Consider the following 17834-nt stretch of genomic DNA (forward strand, 5'->3'; position numbering starts at 1 on the left):
ATATTTTTGCATATTTTGCATATGTTTGCATATTTTGCATATTTTTGCATATTTTGCATATTTTTGCATATTTTGCATATCGACAATGCATATTTTGTATATTTTTTGCATATATTTAACGCATATGTTTGCGTAGCATATTTTGCATATTTTTTGCATATTTTGCATATTTTTGCATATTTTGCATATTTTTTGCATATTTTGCATATTTTTTGCATATTTTGCATATTTTTTGCATATTTTGCATATTTTTTGCATATTTTGCATATTTTTTGCATATTTTGCATATTTTTTGCATATATTTTGCATATTTTTTGCATATATTTTGCATATTTTTTGCATATTTTTTGCATATTTTTGACATGACCCCAAATACCGATCAATTAAAGCATGAAACGCCTAATAACTAACCAGAACTGCAATTTAAAAACGATCCGAGCGTGATTTTCCTGGTATGGTGCGGTAATAGATGTACGAAACAATATCAGAATAAGTAGACCTCCGTAAATAGTTACTTCCACATCCGAGTTATAAAGTGTTTATTTCAACGACAACCAAATTCATCACAAACTCCAACGAACGTGAAACAAATTACATAGCGCTCTTTTACACTATTCGTCGTTTTGTAACAAGCAGACCTTTTGTGAACAACATAAACGTACCAAAACAAAAAGTAGATTTTTTTTATTATTTGTGAATACATTTACGCTTAAATTATAACATTTACAGCCTGTTTTTGTAAAATTCCAAACGAACGAATTCGAGTGACTTACGACCAAACTCCTTGGTTTTGAAAAATATGTCATTTATTTTTGTTTTGAATCAGAAAACATTGATAAACATAAATAAAGGTTTGGTGTAAGTCAATATTAACATTTGGAGAGTGCCATCTAGTGACAAGTAGTGTTACTATAACAGCATCATAAAAGCTGTTGTCTTGGCTAGGCGTCAAACTGAAAACAGGGTGTAAATACAAGTGCTCATACAAATATATCAAAAATGGTATTCAAATCACAGTGGTCTAAATATGCACGCATCGATTAACCCAATAAAAGGAAGAATATTGAGAAAAGCGTCGATGTAATGTATAGTATTGTTTTCAATTTTTTAATTATTATTTGAAAATGCTTAATGCTTAAATATTTGTAAAGGAATTCACATTATTTCCGTAATACAAATTTAACGTATTTATTTAGAATAAAATTGCTTCAGTTCTTTAAAAATTTACATAGTAAAAAAATTATTATACTTACACTTAAAATTAGCAGTTATACAATTAAACATATTAATAAAAACACTTTTAAAAAATATAGAGAAAAAAAACTATAAAAAAAATCTTAAAACAACAATGAAAGGCATTGATTCCACAGGCCTATCGCAAACACCAGCAAAACTTTGTTTTTGGCAATCGCTATTTATTTTTGATTCGTTATCGTTGTTTTCTAAGCAGTCATCAGCAACTGAATAAAATGTTATTATTGCAAATTTTTAGTCATAACGACAAAAATTATATCTTTCTGAGAAATCACAAATAATTTTCTTTAACATTTCTTAATAACAAATTTAATACATAAATATATTTGTAAATAACATATTTATCAGTGCAAAATGTGATTCGTTTTTTGTAGATAAAATAGACTAAGTTGATATTTCATTTAAAAACTAAAAAGCTAATTCAGAAAGCATATCTAAAAATAATAATCAACGGAATAACAATAATAATAACACATTTACATATTCATATAAGGCAAACCTATTATTTCTACCATCATTATGTTTACCCAGTATACAAATTTGAAAACGTTTCTTATATGCTGTAGTTTGTGTAAAAATGCGCATAATTTAGACATCCATTCCCAAATTCGGTAAACAGAGTATTCTTTATACCGAAGATTGACCGTATTTAATTATTATCGTAAAAAACTGTTGGTACCAAAGGTTTGGACAAGGACAGTACGCTGCCAGTATTGAAGTACTATTTTAGCACTAAAGTCTGATGGAACTAGCAGACATGGTTCCATCTTAAACACTTAAAAAATCCATGCATGTACCAAATTCCAAAGGGAATTTTTATAGCAAGCTATATCGTTGGTCTCCCGTCCGTCTTTAAAATATCAACAAAAACAAGAACCCCATTCTGTTGCATAGTGTATTTTGTTGTTATATTCTTACCAACGAAAACATGCAAATTAAATAATAAAAAAAGAATCATTGCATCAATGTTTATTCTTCTTATTATGGTATTTTATGTAGACTTTTGCTTTATTTGCTTAAAGCTAACACAGAATACATACATACATGCGTAGATAGATAGATACATACACTTAATCACGAGATAACTTAACAAATAAATAATAGAAGAAATATGAACTATGTGGAGCTGGCTATTATTTAACACCAAACATCAAATTATAGCCACTCTCGTCCAAATGGACACCTTGGGTGTTGGTAAATGCGATCGATTTACCCTAAACAAACATCAGTCTTATCATAATAAACTATGGGGGGTTCTAACTTGACATTGAAATACTGGCAAACAAACATATCTACACGGAAGGTGTCATATGCGTATACGACTTAACGATAATCTAATTAGGTTGGCAACCCTCTTTCCATGAATCGAGGAAATGCTCTAATATCACAGTTCTGTATGAGAAATATACAACAATACGAGTACTACTACTACTACTACAGCCACGTGCTTGTGATATCCAGCTAACTGTCCGATTTCTGTAGCTCATTGATGGTGTAGACGTTTATGGTGGGCGTGCTCGGCGCCTGGTTGGTGTTATCCTTCGGCGGCTGATCAATGGCAAAGGGTATGACAAAAATGCTGGTCTTATTGGCATGCTGCAACTTCATGACACTGTCATAACTAGGCGGAGCAAATTCACTGTAGGACGGTGAGGGTGTCGGCGGAGGGATGGGAGTTTCGTTCGCATTCAATGGCGGATTACGTGAAGTGTCGGCACATCGTCGATCAGAACAAGCCATCAGCAGAAAGAAAGCGGCCAATGCCAAAAATGTTGCCACATACCAAACGATGGTAATGATGTCCATGGCTGTTTGTGATAACTCGTTGGTACCTTCGTGCACTGCTGCAAGAGACAACAAACGACAAAAAGAGAAGAGAAGTGTCATTAATAAATCATTTAAGATAACCGCAAGTGACATAAACATTATCTGCACAAACACGCCCCATTTTGCACAGCCCAGAGGCGTCACAACATTGTCTTCCTGCCAGAGACTTTCGAGAGTTCGTCACAATTGGCGTAATAAATTACGAAAATATTTAATTGAATACTTTTGTAAATATGGCTTAATAAGCACTTTATTATATTTGCCCCGTTTTGAATGTTTTGTTATTATTCTTCTGTCAACATCTGTGATAAGGATCGGATAGCTAGTGTGTGCGAGTGTGTGTTCTTTTGAAATGCGCTACACATCAAGTGCATGAATTATTTTTGTAGGTACTTATATGGCCTATGGGAGGGATGTGATGATAGCCACCACTTGTGGAAAGTGTGCAGCTGCATTTTCTCGAAAGTTGGCAGAAAACTGAAGCAATAGATATTAATTGGTTATTGTGAAATACTCGGAAGACATTTTATTGGAGTAGGGAATAAAATAATAAAAGCTAACTATTTTTTACAGAGAATTTGTGGATGATAAGGAATATGTAAAACTAAGTAATTACAAATTGTATACTTTTTTCTCACAAATAAGGCAAATATTGTCGTAGTACTCTTCCAATAACTTTGTTCAAATCACAGTGTTTTAGATAAACATCGGAAATTTGGAACATACATTACTATTCTCACATGGAACACAACATATATCGGTCCACATTAATATCGCTTTTTAATGTTACAAATTATCAGTTATGGAGTTCAATGGGAGGACCTCCTCAGAAATATTTCATTTTGGTAAAAGGTCATCCCGAATATAAATGCAGCTTTTGTCATTACTCCCAAATAAAGGTTTGATAACTATACGCGAATATTTCGCGCGTTCGTTTGCTCAAAACTGTTAGGTTAAGAATTAGTTATGATGATATTTTAACACTTTCTATGAAAGTACATGTACATTGCCTTTAAGTTGGGTATTTTTTCTCAAATCGCTATGGCACTGCTTTTACCAGCCGAGTTTTTTTATTTCAATACAATATAATTTAAATATTTCACTTTTCTATTTCGACAACTGTTGGTATATAGCTAGGCGCACCACACCCGATCTTTATTTAAATAAAAAAACTGTGTCATATCACTTTGTTGTATTTCTTCGAAAGCAGTTCTATAAAATTATCTTTTGAGGGGATTTTATTTCAGTTGCCTCAATATTATATAGCCACCGTATATTACACATTTAAAGATAATTTGCAAAAGACAAGAGCTTAGTATCTTGACATAACATGAACATTAAGAGTCACTGACATCTGATTAAAAATTGCGTGATATCGTTCACCAGAGAAAAAGTCCGTAACTGCACATATTTTTATGGGGGTAAATTAAATTTTTTTCGAAATACCCTTTAAATATCATAGATGTTTTTTTTTCAATATTTTCTCACTACTTTGTTTCTATGTTGGCATCCGAATAATATTTTATTTTGACAACTTCTACTTACTATTTTGCACTAAAATTATTGTGGAATTATTATTACTGCCACTATCCGATTCTGAGCTCGAGTCTGTATTATTTGTTTCACTTGTGTATTGTCTAGTGTTTGGCGGTGGGTCCCGGTACAGCTGATCAAAATTACGCTGATGATGGCCAATTATAAAATGGTAGGACTGGCCAAGTGTACCTTGCAACAAAACGCTTACAACTGAAAATAGAAAACAAGAGCAAGAGCAATATTAATGTTAAAACAAAATTATTATTAATAACAACAAAATATATATATGAAGAAAGAGTGTAGATAAGGTCCGAACGGTGTTTGGTTGGTAATGGTTGGAATGACAAAGCAACGGTGGGCGAATGAAATACCTGGCAAAAATCGATATCTTATCTTTCTGATGTCAGTCTGACATCGCTTACCTAGACTCTGATTTTTTTGCAAAGTTCGGGTGGTCTTTTATAATGTAGGTGCCTGAAAATGTATTTGTGTACATTTGTTTTAGTTATGTATGTACTGCTGGGGTGTCAATATGTCCGGGTAGAGCTGAGTGAAAAATTTCCAAGTTTCCTTGTTTCTGTGTCGATCTCTAATATTGAATTGCTTGATTAAAAGGGTGTGTTGATTTATTACCAACATTTTGATAATAAATGCCTATTTAAAAACGTGAATAAAAATAAACGTTTGTTTTTAAAAACACCCAGCCTGCCTGAAAGGTTCTATAATCTTAAAATTTCATCTTGTTAAAATAACAGCTACACATGTGTGTAAATGATCGCTAGTCTCCCATTCATCGATCACCTGAGGCACCTTGACTTATATTTCAAAAAGCTCTTCACATTTTGGGGATTATGGTTACTTAAAAGAAAACACGACAACTGTTTGTAAACAACAACAACTAAATATTCAAGTACGCAAAAAGAAAGACAAATTGCCCAGAATATTCCCCTAGAAACAAAATTATTGAAGTCCGTAACTATGTATGAATGCTTAACAATAATATCGTGATATGAAGAAGAAATATAGAGAAATTACCTATATTTGATTCCAACTACAATGTGGCGTTTCTTTAGCATATCACATCAAAATAAAAAACTTGTAGTTATGAATAAAAATTATAGCGCCACAATTGATAAAAAAACTATAAATATTTTCCCATAAAACAAAGAATTCCTAACATTAATAATAATAATAATAATAATAAACTTAATGAATTGTATACAAATCGACGTGGATATTTTCATATAGCAAAGCCTATCACGGCTGGTTCTATCCTAAATTAATTACCTCTTATTGACGATAATTCGAATACATTTTTATTGTTTTTTTTTTTCAAACTAATGTCTCACCATCACTTGAACATCGATTGGAAACACCGCTTGTTGGTCATTTGTTCTGACGAAATAAACATGAATCACAAACTCGTTTATTTCATTCAGAAATTCTAACAAAATGTCCATAACGCTTATTAACTTTTTAAAAATAGTAGAATATCGAAAAATGTCAATAAAAAAAGAAATTAACATATTAAAACAGATGACGTGATGACATGTGTTTATTAGCAATAAAGAACCGTTAGTAACTATTAAATTAACGGTAAACAAAAAATCGGAAGCGACAATGGGTGCATGGCAACGACAGAACTTGACGCAATATCTTCATTTCTTGTGAAATATGTGGAGATTTGAAGTATTTGGAGAAAAATAATTACATGTGCGGAAGTGCTTAACAATTAAATTGCTAATCTCTATAATTGAAAATATTTTATTTATTATCGTATTCAATATTTTAAAGTATTTATCTCTTAAAACAACCATTTCCTCTTTAATATGATGTGTGATGATGTGTAAATTAGTAGGCAGATCAATGATTTTTATAATTCAAGCTAGAGTTGTTTTGAAATTAATTTGCTCTCTCCCAATATATAATTTCAAAAAATTAAATTACCATGAAAAACATGGTTTGAGAACTAAAGATACCACATACTTGGATCGTAACCGTCCGAACTTTGAAAACGTGTAGTAGAATTCATGTTTCTATCCAGTTTTGGGAATGATATAAATTTAGTTTATGAATTATAGCAATTTGAGTGAATCGACAATTTTATTGTAAACCAATTGCATTTCTTTAAGAAAAAACTTTTTTCATCAATGAACTGTTAAGGATTGGTATGCTAAATTTATGGAGTGAACGCATAAACGTGTTTTGCCTATTTTGAACCAAAGGACAAAAGTCTTTATGATATGTGTATCTGCATAGAAGAGAGTTATATAACGAATTTCGGAAAAACAACTTCAACAACTTCCGACGTTGCGACTACATCTGATGTAGTCAAATTTTAGTAAATATGTACCATTATACTCCTCCAAATCACCGTATCCATATCAGTGTCAAATATACTATATACATTTAGTCTGTGCCTGTACTACAAGAATTTACTACTTTTTACTACGATGATGAATTTTCCTTTATAATATCAAAGAAAATAGTAAAAATCTAGTAAATTCTCGCAGTACGGGAACAGACCAATTATTATAATGATGTCGGGCCCACTCCATACAACTTTCAAAACAATAATCAATTATTTCTTTTACTAATATTCCTATGGAATATCCCCAGTTAATGGAAATTTCCAAAAATCTTTTTCGAACATTTGCCACACATTCATGGCTTCTTTAAAAACGTTTGCAAAAAAATCGACATAAAAAATCAAAATTTATTATAACAGCTAGTTAGAGTGGTGTGACATTGCCATTTATTGCATCACTTTATTTAAATGAAAAAAAAAAAAAAAAACATAAACAAATGTACAGCAACGGAATTGAGTACATGGAAACCAAAAGTAAATGTCTACTGTCCGATTTCGAGTTGAAGTGGTGACCGCAGTTGAGTTCTCGTATTTTCTTAATTTAATTCGAAAACAATCTTTTCTAATTGAACTCATTTACATTTCGCCACCCAACAGTTTTCAAGATCAATGGCACATCGACACAGACAGACAAACAGTCCGACTGGCGGGCAGAAAGTATGGAACTCACGTTTCCTACCATGGGAAGCATTTGATGCGATTTGTTTTTCGAGAACAATTGATTTAAATTAAAACATCAACATTTCATATTCATATCGATTGCGATATCGTGATGATTGTGTAGTCGAGACTCGCCCGAAATAGATTGCAAAAAAATCAGGTGCTTAAAATCGCTGTTACAGCAAATAAAAAAGGGGGAAAACACTTTTAAAGCCTATGCTAATGTGAGAAAAACATTCAGAATGCTGTTTAACATTGGAAACAACAAAAAATAATATTACTTATTTGTTATTATGTATTATCCCCACCCCCTACACCAACATGTTATCGCGTTTGAATAAAAGCTAAAGCTTTTTTCGCCTGTAAACAATATAATACGGTAGTAGCCGCAAAATAAACAATCAATCAATCGCCACAAACATTAGGAAATGTTAATGATTTAATAACACTTTTAAAATCTCCTTTATGGCGTGCTAAAATATAATGAATGTGCAATATTGCTTTGGTTTTGTCGCTCTTATGATAGCTTATTGTCTCTAAGAAGTACTTTAACCCCTTGTGAATTTTGGGGGAAAAAAGAAACGCGGTCTTTGGTTTTATTTTGCCATTAACTTCGGTTAATGCTATTAATGATATATCGTCGATTTTTTTATTTGAACAACAAACATTTACGTATATGTATATAAGTAATTAATAGGATTTCATTTTTTTATTCATGAGCCGTTTATTTCGTGAAAGCAATAAAGTTATCATTGAAGAAGTTCAACTACTTCTTATATCGGTTTTCAAAAGGATTTTAAAGATAATTGTCAATTTGTTCGATTCCTTTAACGTTCTACAAACAACCAATTTAGGTATGCAAAACTTACAAATCTAAATACAATAATTCCTCCCAATTTTGATTTAAATTATGATTTAAATAAAAGATTATAAATTAAATTGGCTCAATATTGTATGAAATTGCACCGATGTACATATATAGTGAGGCTCTTCTGAAAGGGCGACACTAAGATATAGACTTAAATTTAAATGTTGCAGTTAAGTTTGTAGTTCCCTAAGTGTAATTGAAGCAAAAATGCACGTAAATCCTTTAAAAATTATTACATATGAAATTGTACTATAATTATATATGGATTTGTAGAACATAGAAACATATTATAGAAAACCATTTGCATATAGCATGGTGCACAACATTTTAAAGAGAACAGAAATTATGAATGTATAGCCGATTTATTTTAAAAGGTGATTTCAAAAAAGCACTCCCAGACTAAGCGCCAGGTAATCCGAAAACGATTAATCCAATCAAATCCATTGTTTCTATACATGCTCCCTTTAACCCCATTATTAATCAATTGACTTAACAAAGTAATTTAATCTAGTAATAACCAATAGATTTAATTCAATTTAAATTCAGCTCGATTAACCCAAACATGTGATAAACAAAGCATTTCTATGCAATTTTCAACCATAACTGCGTCTTATAAATGAGTCCATCATAAATGCATTTCATGGGAATCAAAGAAATGTCGTAGTACTTTCGTTGCTGCTATTGAATATGAATTTTAGTAGGTATATCGGCAACTTTGATAACAAATTATCACAGCAACTTCATACACTATATCGCAATCAGGAAGGTCTACGTCTTTCCAATGCAAAATTATATTTCATTGTGAAATGGTATGCAAACTTGTATGAAGGTGTGTGTGTGCGATCAAATATTAAATTGTCTCATTTGTTGTTTTAATTTGTTAACAATGTTATGATAAATGCTATGGCCCGGTTCATGGCCAACAGCTGAACAAACTTGCGGAAAATTAAACTTTCGAAAGTCTACACTCTAGGAAATCTTACATTTTAAAAAAAATCAAACAAAAACCACTTCCAATTTAAACACACTCAGTCAAAGTCACAGTTAATCGATTAACGTTCCGCGTTCTTACCTGTAATTATGAATGGCCAGTATGGACGGTGTTTAATGGGCGACGTCATTGTTCGGCCGGTAACTGTCAAAAGCGTTGATGATGAATGGCAAATGGTTAGGTGACGACTTCCGTAGAGTTTTTTCAACTTTTGAACAGACACACACACACACAGAAACACTCCAAAGGCAAACAATCGTAAATAATTATATTTTTTATTATTTATTTTTCTTTTTTTTACCAAAAACACTTTACGCCCCCTTTTGGTGAGTTGTCTTTGATCTCCGCTGGTTAATAACCGGTAATGTGTCTATGTTTCGTTGTCTGATGACGGTCTGTGTGTTTTTATTTTCGATTGCTCTCCTAAGAAAACTAATATCTGCAGAATTCTGACGTTGTATCGTAGACTACATATAAATATATTTAGACGGAAATATTTTCGTTGTTAGTGTAACCGAAAGATGAAAACTATTTTTACAAGAACCACAGAGAATTGCAATGCACTCGACGATATTTATTTATACGTTCGACTATTCGTCTGTCGCGCGTTGCAGGGTGTGCGCGTCTTTATTTTTTGCTCGGGTTTGGTAATAACGCTTAAAGATGCAAGAAGTGCGCACGCCAGCACATTCGACTGTCAACTGTCAAGTTCAAGATTGTTTACGTTACTGATCGCTGATCGTGTAGACCAACAACCGTCAACCAGCTGAAACTGACTGATCAGAACACTGTAGAACGCAACAACAAAAACAACAAGCAAATAAGCCAACCCGTTTCGTTGGTACTCATAATACCGACAATATGGAGAGACTTTCAATTGGTATTGATGTTGTTGTCATTATTATTGTTGTTGTTGTTCTGTCTTTCGATTTAACAAATACTGGCTGAAGCAATTGCAGCAAAAGTGGTTTGGTTTGTTTACTTTTCATTCGGAACTGGCTGTTGTTGTTAGCCGTATCGCTTACTCACTTTCGTTGTCATGGCACAAAGAGATAACAACAAACAAAACTCCAGCAGCAGCAGCAACAACAACAATAACAACCACGACAAAACGATAACTTAACAATAACAGCAACAATAACAACAACAGCACATTTAATTTCGCAAATTTGCATTGAAAAAAAAAACATTTGATGCTTTTATTCTGTTGTTGTTCCCATCTAAGAGAGGTTTAGCACGTAGTCGGCGTCATGATGTATTTCAGCGTATTTAGCAAAGATTAACAACAACAACAGCAACAATAACAAACAAGCCAACAAGGTGATGATCAAAAGTTCTTAGAGTGACCAGATGATAATGGATGGTTGTTGGATGCATGATCATGTGCCAATATTAATGAGGGCAATCTGAATAACTGGAATACTCCTGTCACTGTCATTGCCACTGCCATAAACAAGTCTCTAAATATTCTTATCGTTACATTTAAATATTTACTCGGTTAATTGACACTAACAACAACAACGGGCATGCCCATTTGCCGTAAAACGAAAAAAAATCATTTGCTTTTATTGACAGTTACTGGCAATAAACTTCGACACGGGCAAATGTGGGTAAAAGGGTTCGATGTTCGTTCTATGTACCACTCGAGAAATGTGACAGTGCTTGCTTGCAACGAGCATTCACTTAAATTGGGTCATTTACCAGTCAATTAATTGCGTTCTCAATCTACTTTATAGGTATGTTTGGTAAATATATGGAAAGCAATTCAAAAATAGTATATCTACGTGTGCTTTAAATGTGCAATTAATAAATTCAATTAGAATCGCATATTTACAATGTCATTATAAAAATTTTAATATAGTTGCAAAAATAGATTTTGATGAGGGGTACAATAATGATGACTGACAAAGACCACAATATTATACCCTATAACATATACAGTCAACATCCGGTATATCGAATGATATATTGTCAGGCCCATTCGTTATAACGTAATTGCGAATTCATTAAAAAAACAGAATTCACATTTCAATGCCTTTCTACTAAAAAAAAAACATAATAATTAACATAATTACAATAATAATAATAACATGTTTTATATGATAAACCCATTATTTTTGCGCCATTCCTCATGCCCGGTTAGAAAAAAACTAGAAAAACACTCGTTATAACGAGCGTTGACTGTAGTAACTTACGGTCCAAGTATTTATCTACACTCCTGATGAAAAGAAGATGGTAGGAAACACCACCTACAGTCTAACTTTCATATGTCGATGTCTCCATAAGTCGATGTTTTAATCGTGATATTACACTTTGGAAAAAAAGTTGAATCGGATTCCAATTATCACAAGATGCAATACTCTATAAACATGTTAGGAGATTTTAGCAGGGGTCCTCAAAGACGAGACATCGACATTTTAACGTTTAATTGTCTATTCTCAATTTCTCAGTATGTGTACCTTATTATTTTCGAAAATCATATATAGTTATGTCAAATACGTCAAAAAAAAAAAAAAATCTAAGAAAAAATATGTCGGCATTTTCAAAGATTCAAAGATTTCCAATAATCAACATGACAGGCACTGCAGTCCATGTCTTTAACTATGCGTCTTTTTTTAATAAATCGTATTTTTGGCTTTCATTGTAGACACCATAAGAAAGTCATGGTAACATTTCTCTTTCATCCACAGCAATCATAAAACTGAGTCATAAAAATTAAACCAAAACGGAATAACGGTTTACAAAAATTGATGAAATGATTCACCGATTGAAAAATTTAAATCCCAAGCAAAAAAAACAAAGACTTGTTAAACACAAAATGTGGTTTTTCAAGACAAAGCTTTTTCGAAACGGACGTAAATGAACAGGGAAACTACAGACAAGTTTTATATATGTATATATGCTGTAGATGTGTAAAGTAGGTAGTAAACAAACGAATACGAATTTATTGGCAATTGACAATTCTTTGAAAGTGAAATACGCTTTTCGAATTTACCCCAATCCTAAAAGTATGCTACAGTAGTAAACATGTTTGTAATATCATAAATATATATTTTGTATTTATTAGGGATATGAATCGACACAGGGTGATCAAAACAAATAAATAAATTTTAATTAAGTAATGCTAAGAACCATGATAAACAAAAGGAGGTAGTTTAAAACTACAATTCAATTAGATTTTTTCTCGTTTGGTGACCTTTTTTGTCAAAACAATAACTGAATATTTATTGTATTAAAGCATATAGAACATTTGGAAAATATTCTCAAATACAGTTGTAATAAAAATATATTCGTGAGTGAAAACTTTCGCGGTTGTGGCGGAAAATTGTAAAATATTAGCAAACCAATATTTTTAAAAATCTAAAAACTGCATTATTTTATTGTCATATTTTTCATATTTAATATAATTACACAAAAATTAAAAATTAATTTATGAGCCATGAGAAATTCTACATTTTTAGAAACAAGGAAAATTATATTGCAGTCTGTCAAAATGTACTAAAGTATTTCCCAAGTTTTATTTGAGATTAAGTTCGAAAGTTGTCCTTGTATCTCTTTATATTTAACAATTTTTATTCCATGAATTTGTGGTTTTATAACGAGAGGAAGATCGACATAGTTTGAATTGCCATAAGTACCCTGAAACCAATTTCGCCCAAACCTAAAGGGTATATATGAAGAAGGTGAGTTCAAATATTTAGTTCTTATATTTTGTGAATGTTATTAATTATAATAAAGTCGAATGTATATTAATGTCGTTCCAGCGACTATCGGTCCATTCCAGCTTCATTAATTTCCAAATTTTTGAATTTCCGAAGGTTTTTTTTGTTTACTTCTGTAGCTAAATAAAACTGAACTGTTTTTTTTTTGTGTTTAAATTTTTATTTTGTACATAATTATTTGTATATGCAATGGTGTAAATGTTATCAAATGGTTACAATAATTTCTACAATTTGTTACAATTTATTACATACTGGCTAAATTGCAAATAATTATTATTAATATTATTACAAATGGCTAAGGAATAAATAATATATTGGAGAGTTGGGAAACTTGTGGCAGTTAAATAAATAGTTTCAGAATAAAATTGTGTGCTCATGTTAAATATTTTCCTACAAGATTAAGTGGGGAAAACTATGAACAGATCACATTCGGCAGATTATATTAGATGAAGACTTTTCTATTTGGTTCTTTTCTTTTGGTGGGCAGTTTTGTTTGTTCAACGGACTGTACAATTCAAAAACATATATACTTTGAAATAAAAAAAAAAACAAACAAACATAATTTGTTACAAATAATAGTCGTAAAAAATAATAATCCTATGCAAATAATACAAAGTAAAAAAAAGAAACTTACGAGTTAGAGAAACGAACAAAGCTATAAATACTTCACTGATTTGTTATTCTTGCATTCTGTCTACATTGTTTTAGTCGGCGACATAACATCTACATGGAAATGGCCAAATTTCGTATTGGCTCTCATCTAACTGCCGCCCTACAGCGTATGCATCACTTAACGACGACTAACAACTAAACTTAAAAATTAAAAATATTTTAAAGATTCGTTTGCTTTCAAAAGAGAACGGCACTTAAATTATGGAAAAGTAACGAGATTTAATTAGCGTTGCTTAATTTGGCTGAGGTCTCTTTGTCGTTGGTAGTAGTACTGATTAAATGTTTAACTTAGTAAGGGTTGGTTTTGAAGTAGTTGTATACATCGGGCCAAGCAGCCAGGACGTAATCCTCAATGTCGCACTCGTTGGAGCCACGTAAAATGCGGAAGTAGCCATGTTCACCCCACCATGGACCCCATGAATTGGCAGCAATCTGAAAAGTGAGAAGAGACAATAAGAATCCAGTGATCGTCCAATCTATGCATTTTCGAACTTACCCAATATTTGACACCGTCATGTTCCTCGCCCCAGCCGACCAGTTTCACTGAATGGAATCCAACGGGGGCATTGCGGCTAGCGGCAGTGTGGCGGTACACACCACCAGAGTATGAGAAGAAATCTCTGTACACGCGCATGGTGGCCTGAACAGGGCCAGAGTGGAAGATCTCGGCCATTATGTCAGTTTCATTACGAATGGAGTAAGCGGGGCCGACCTTGTATAAGCCATCGCGATCAACACCAGCAGCTGGTTTGCAGCCATTAGCAGAAAGGGAATGGTGATGAACCCTGCAGGCTTCACGTCGTCCAACATAGGGATAGCAATTCTCATCAAGAACACTAAAGAAATACAGCAAACACAAATGGTTAGCGCCCCTGTTCTTCTCTACACTATAAATATCCTCATCTTACCCTGGTTTATGCAAATAACGCCATGCAGCATCCAAATGACCACCGTTGCAACCTTGTTGTTTACGTGTGCAGGACAGAATATTTTGTGGTGAAAGTTGGATCACTTCCTTGCCACGACTAATGATGGCAAAACGATCAGAGGCCACAGAAGTTGTTGAAAGAACCCAAGATGAACCACACCAACCTTTAAAGCAAATCAAAAAAGTTTTACCAATGCAAAAAATATGCAAATGGGCAGAGGGAATTACCTTGATCAGGCACATCAGATATATATCCCGACCATTTGTCGATGGCATTGAAATTTTTGGGCAATCGTTCGGCTTTGCTGTGCAAACCAACCATGCTCTTGACACGGACGGTGGGTTCCTTGGTTCCCAAACGTTTGGTCAAACCCTCGGAGTATTTGTGGCCCCACCATTCGCTGTATTTGCGTGCCGACCAGCCCAACATGTTGATGGAATTGATGTTGCGAATCAAATCATCGTCGGTCAAACACAAATCTGTGTCGCATTCCACAACACCACCTTCCAAGCAACGGCACTCGTTGCAGTTGTCACGTGTCGTATTGTATTTGGAGAAATGGACGCCATTGTGCAGGCAAGTAATAATTGGATCAGGTTTATTGTGACAGAAGGAGAGATAGTCAGGACAGCAATCGCCGGAACGATCACGATCGCAGAAAGCATCACAGTAGCACAAAGTGTCTGAAAGCGAAAATTTTCAAAAGGTAAGTTACATACATCCATTTCTTGATTGCAAGTCCACACTCGAGCTTACCTGCAATTGGTACTGCACAACTGTCCTGTCTGTCATCACAACATCTGTTGATTTTCTGGCAATAGGGTCCGGGGAAATCTCTGCGAAGGGTTTCGTCGAAACCCTGTGAAACTGAAACTAGAGCTAGCAAGCATGTTGTCCACACTGCCAGCTGCCTGAAGCCAAGCATATTACTATTGGCCATATTCTTCACACAACGCAACAACTGTCCTTCTCGATAATGGGTTGTCTAACCAAAATATCTGTCAAATGATAAGAATGGAAAATAAAATATTTAGTTCTCTTCTTATTGTCGATCGTTATTTATTTATTGGTAGTGGAAAAAAGTGAAAACATGTAAAAACCATTAAGTGATTGTGGAAATTTGTGCAATATTCGAAGCTAATAGAATAACATTCGGGTGGTTGGTTTACGAATATGTTTTGAAGTCAACATTAGGACTTACTATAAAAAACAAACTAAATTTCTGGACTTGAAAATATTTATGTACTGGATAGTATATCAAAACACATATTAAATATTTTATTGGCATTATTGTACACCTCCACCTTAATACACATTCAAATAAATGGTACAGTCATATTTGTTTCAAAGCAAACAATTATCAAAGAGCATTGTAGAAATTGCGAAATCTAAACCACTGATAAGTAGAAGTTGGTCCCATTTTTCGTACTTCAGCATCTCGATAAGATACCAAGACTATCTGTCACATCACTGTTTGTTTACTTCTTATTCTTGTTGCTGCTGCTGCTCTCGTTATTTGTTGTGTTGTTCTTTTTTATTTTTTGCGTGAATGGCCCAAAAACTTCGACAATTGATTATTTTTGCTTTAAAGTGTACCCTTTACTTTCAATACAGATATAAAAGTCAAAGTCACAGTTTATTTGATCAAACGTACATTTTGGATTTTTTTTATTTTTGTTGAAAAACAAAGAAAAGACATTTCTACTCGACATTTTACCATTAATATTAATGTTTACTATGCATCTTTAAAAATTGAGTTGAACAATGCGAAATGGTGTGCGTTTTTCCGATCTCGATACGAGTCTAACATCCACACACTTCACAGTCATTGTAGTTCAGTGTAATCGGTTCGACAAAATCGTATCAAACCACATAAGCAGATCATAATTGTGGCGAAACTGGTAATAAAAATCAGAACTTGTGGACAACAAAAACAACACAATAATAATTACAACAACAACAATAACAAAACCACAACACCACGATTTATGAACAATTAATAACAAATTTGCAAATAAAGTGAAATGGCAGAATTGCGTTGTCGTCAATAGACCTGCCGCACACATTCATCGGCACAAACATTGATTTTGGTAATGCTCATCATCATTTTAGCCAGGTTGTTTGAATCACAAATATGTATATCTTTATAATGGCATTAACTAGGGAGAACGACGACGACAACAACAACAACAACTCCACTGTTGTTGTTTGTATTATTCAGACATTTGGTTGTTTCTAGATAAACAAATGGACTAAATTGAATAAATATTAATTTGTTTTTATTTTTCGTTTTTGTTTTAGAATATTGTTATTGTTTTTAAGGTAATTCTATAGTTTTCTTCTGCTCGCCGTTGCTCTATTGTTGTTTTTTTATAACAAATAACATTGTTGTTGAGAATGTTTTTTTTTTATTTGTTGCCTTTCTTTTTTGGTGCTGAATGAGGTCTTTATGTATATGCTTGTTTTATGCTTGGCCCCCTCCATACATATAAATGTACCGGCTGCCTGTCCGTCCGTACGTCCGTCCGTCTGTCTGTCATCTATTCAATATTCAGTTCACTGCTAATGTTCATATAAATGATCGAATTTTAATCGCATAAATAAGCATTTCAACTGCCAAACCTGAATGGTGAACTTTAACGATTTCAAGAAGATTAAGCGAAAGAGATTTACTGCTTTTCCAAATCAATGCAAATTACGTACGAAATTATTGTAAACAATTCATTATAACGTTCTTTTCTGTTGGTCTGTTGTGGGGTAAAATGACGTCAGATCTAAAAAAAGGTTTTGTGCTTAATACAATAATTATGGATTTTAATTAGATAATAGTTTTGGAATTTATAATTTTGGTCTATTTGGGAATTAACGAAATACAGCTCAATAATATTGAGATTTGTTTAAATTAGCATTTATGCTTATTAAGGGGTGTTTCCAGAATATATTCATTGTTTTTCTTTGATGACCTATGAAATGCGTACCGGTTATTTTGTTTTGAATTGAGGGAGTA

At 32.9% G+C, this 17834-nt stretch overlaps 2 protein-coding genes across 2 annotated transcripts; both read right to left on the reverse strand.

The window, feature by feature from the left end:
* Nucleotides 1–2715: 2715 nt before the first annotated feature.
* LOC133333117 (uncharacterized) lies at nt 2716–9723 on the reverse strand. The gene is made up of 3 exons (XM_061541459.1): nt 9586–9723; nt 4627–4827; nt 2716–3098 (listed from the first exon to the last, which is right to left on the reverse strand). Exons 1-3 carry the CDS (start codon nt 9632–9634, stop codon nt 2716–2718), a joined length of 633 nt encoding a protein of 210 aa, XP_061397443.1. The 5' UTR covers nt 9635–9723.
* A 4267-nt stretch (nt 9724–13990) lies between these two features.
* On the reverse strand, nt 13991–15767 carry LOC133333060 (tubulointerstitial nephritis antigen-like). Its single transcript, XM_061541392.1, has 5 exons — nt 15584–15767; nt 15055–15510; nt 14807–14990; nt 14395–14734; nt 13991–14330 (listed from the first exon to the last, which is right to left on the reverse strand). Exons 1-5 carry the CDS (start codon nt 15765–15767, stop codon nt 14187–14189), a joined length of 1308 nt encoding a protein of 435 aa, XP_061397376.1. The 3' UTR covers nt 13991–14186.
* Between the last annotated feature and the right edge of the window lie 2067 nt (nt 15768–17834).

This window comes from Musca vetustissima, unplaced genomic scaffold, assembly GCF_032173495.1.
Source record: "Musca vetustissima isolate MV318-11 ecotype Yass unplaced genomic scaffold, APGP_CSIRO_Mvet_v1 utg900, whole genome shotgun sequence".
NCBI lineage: Eukaryota > Metazoa > Arthropoda > Insecta > Diptera > Muscidae > Musca > Musca vetustissima.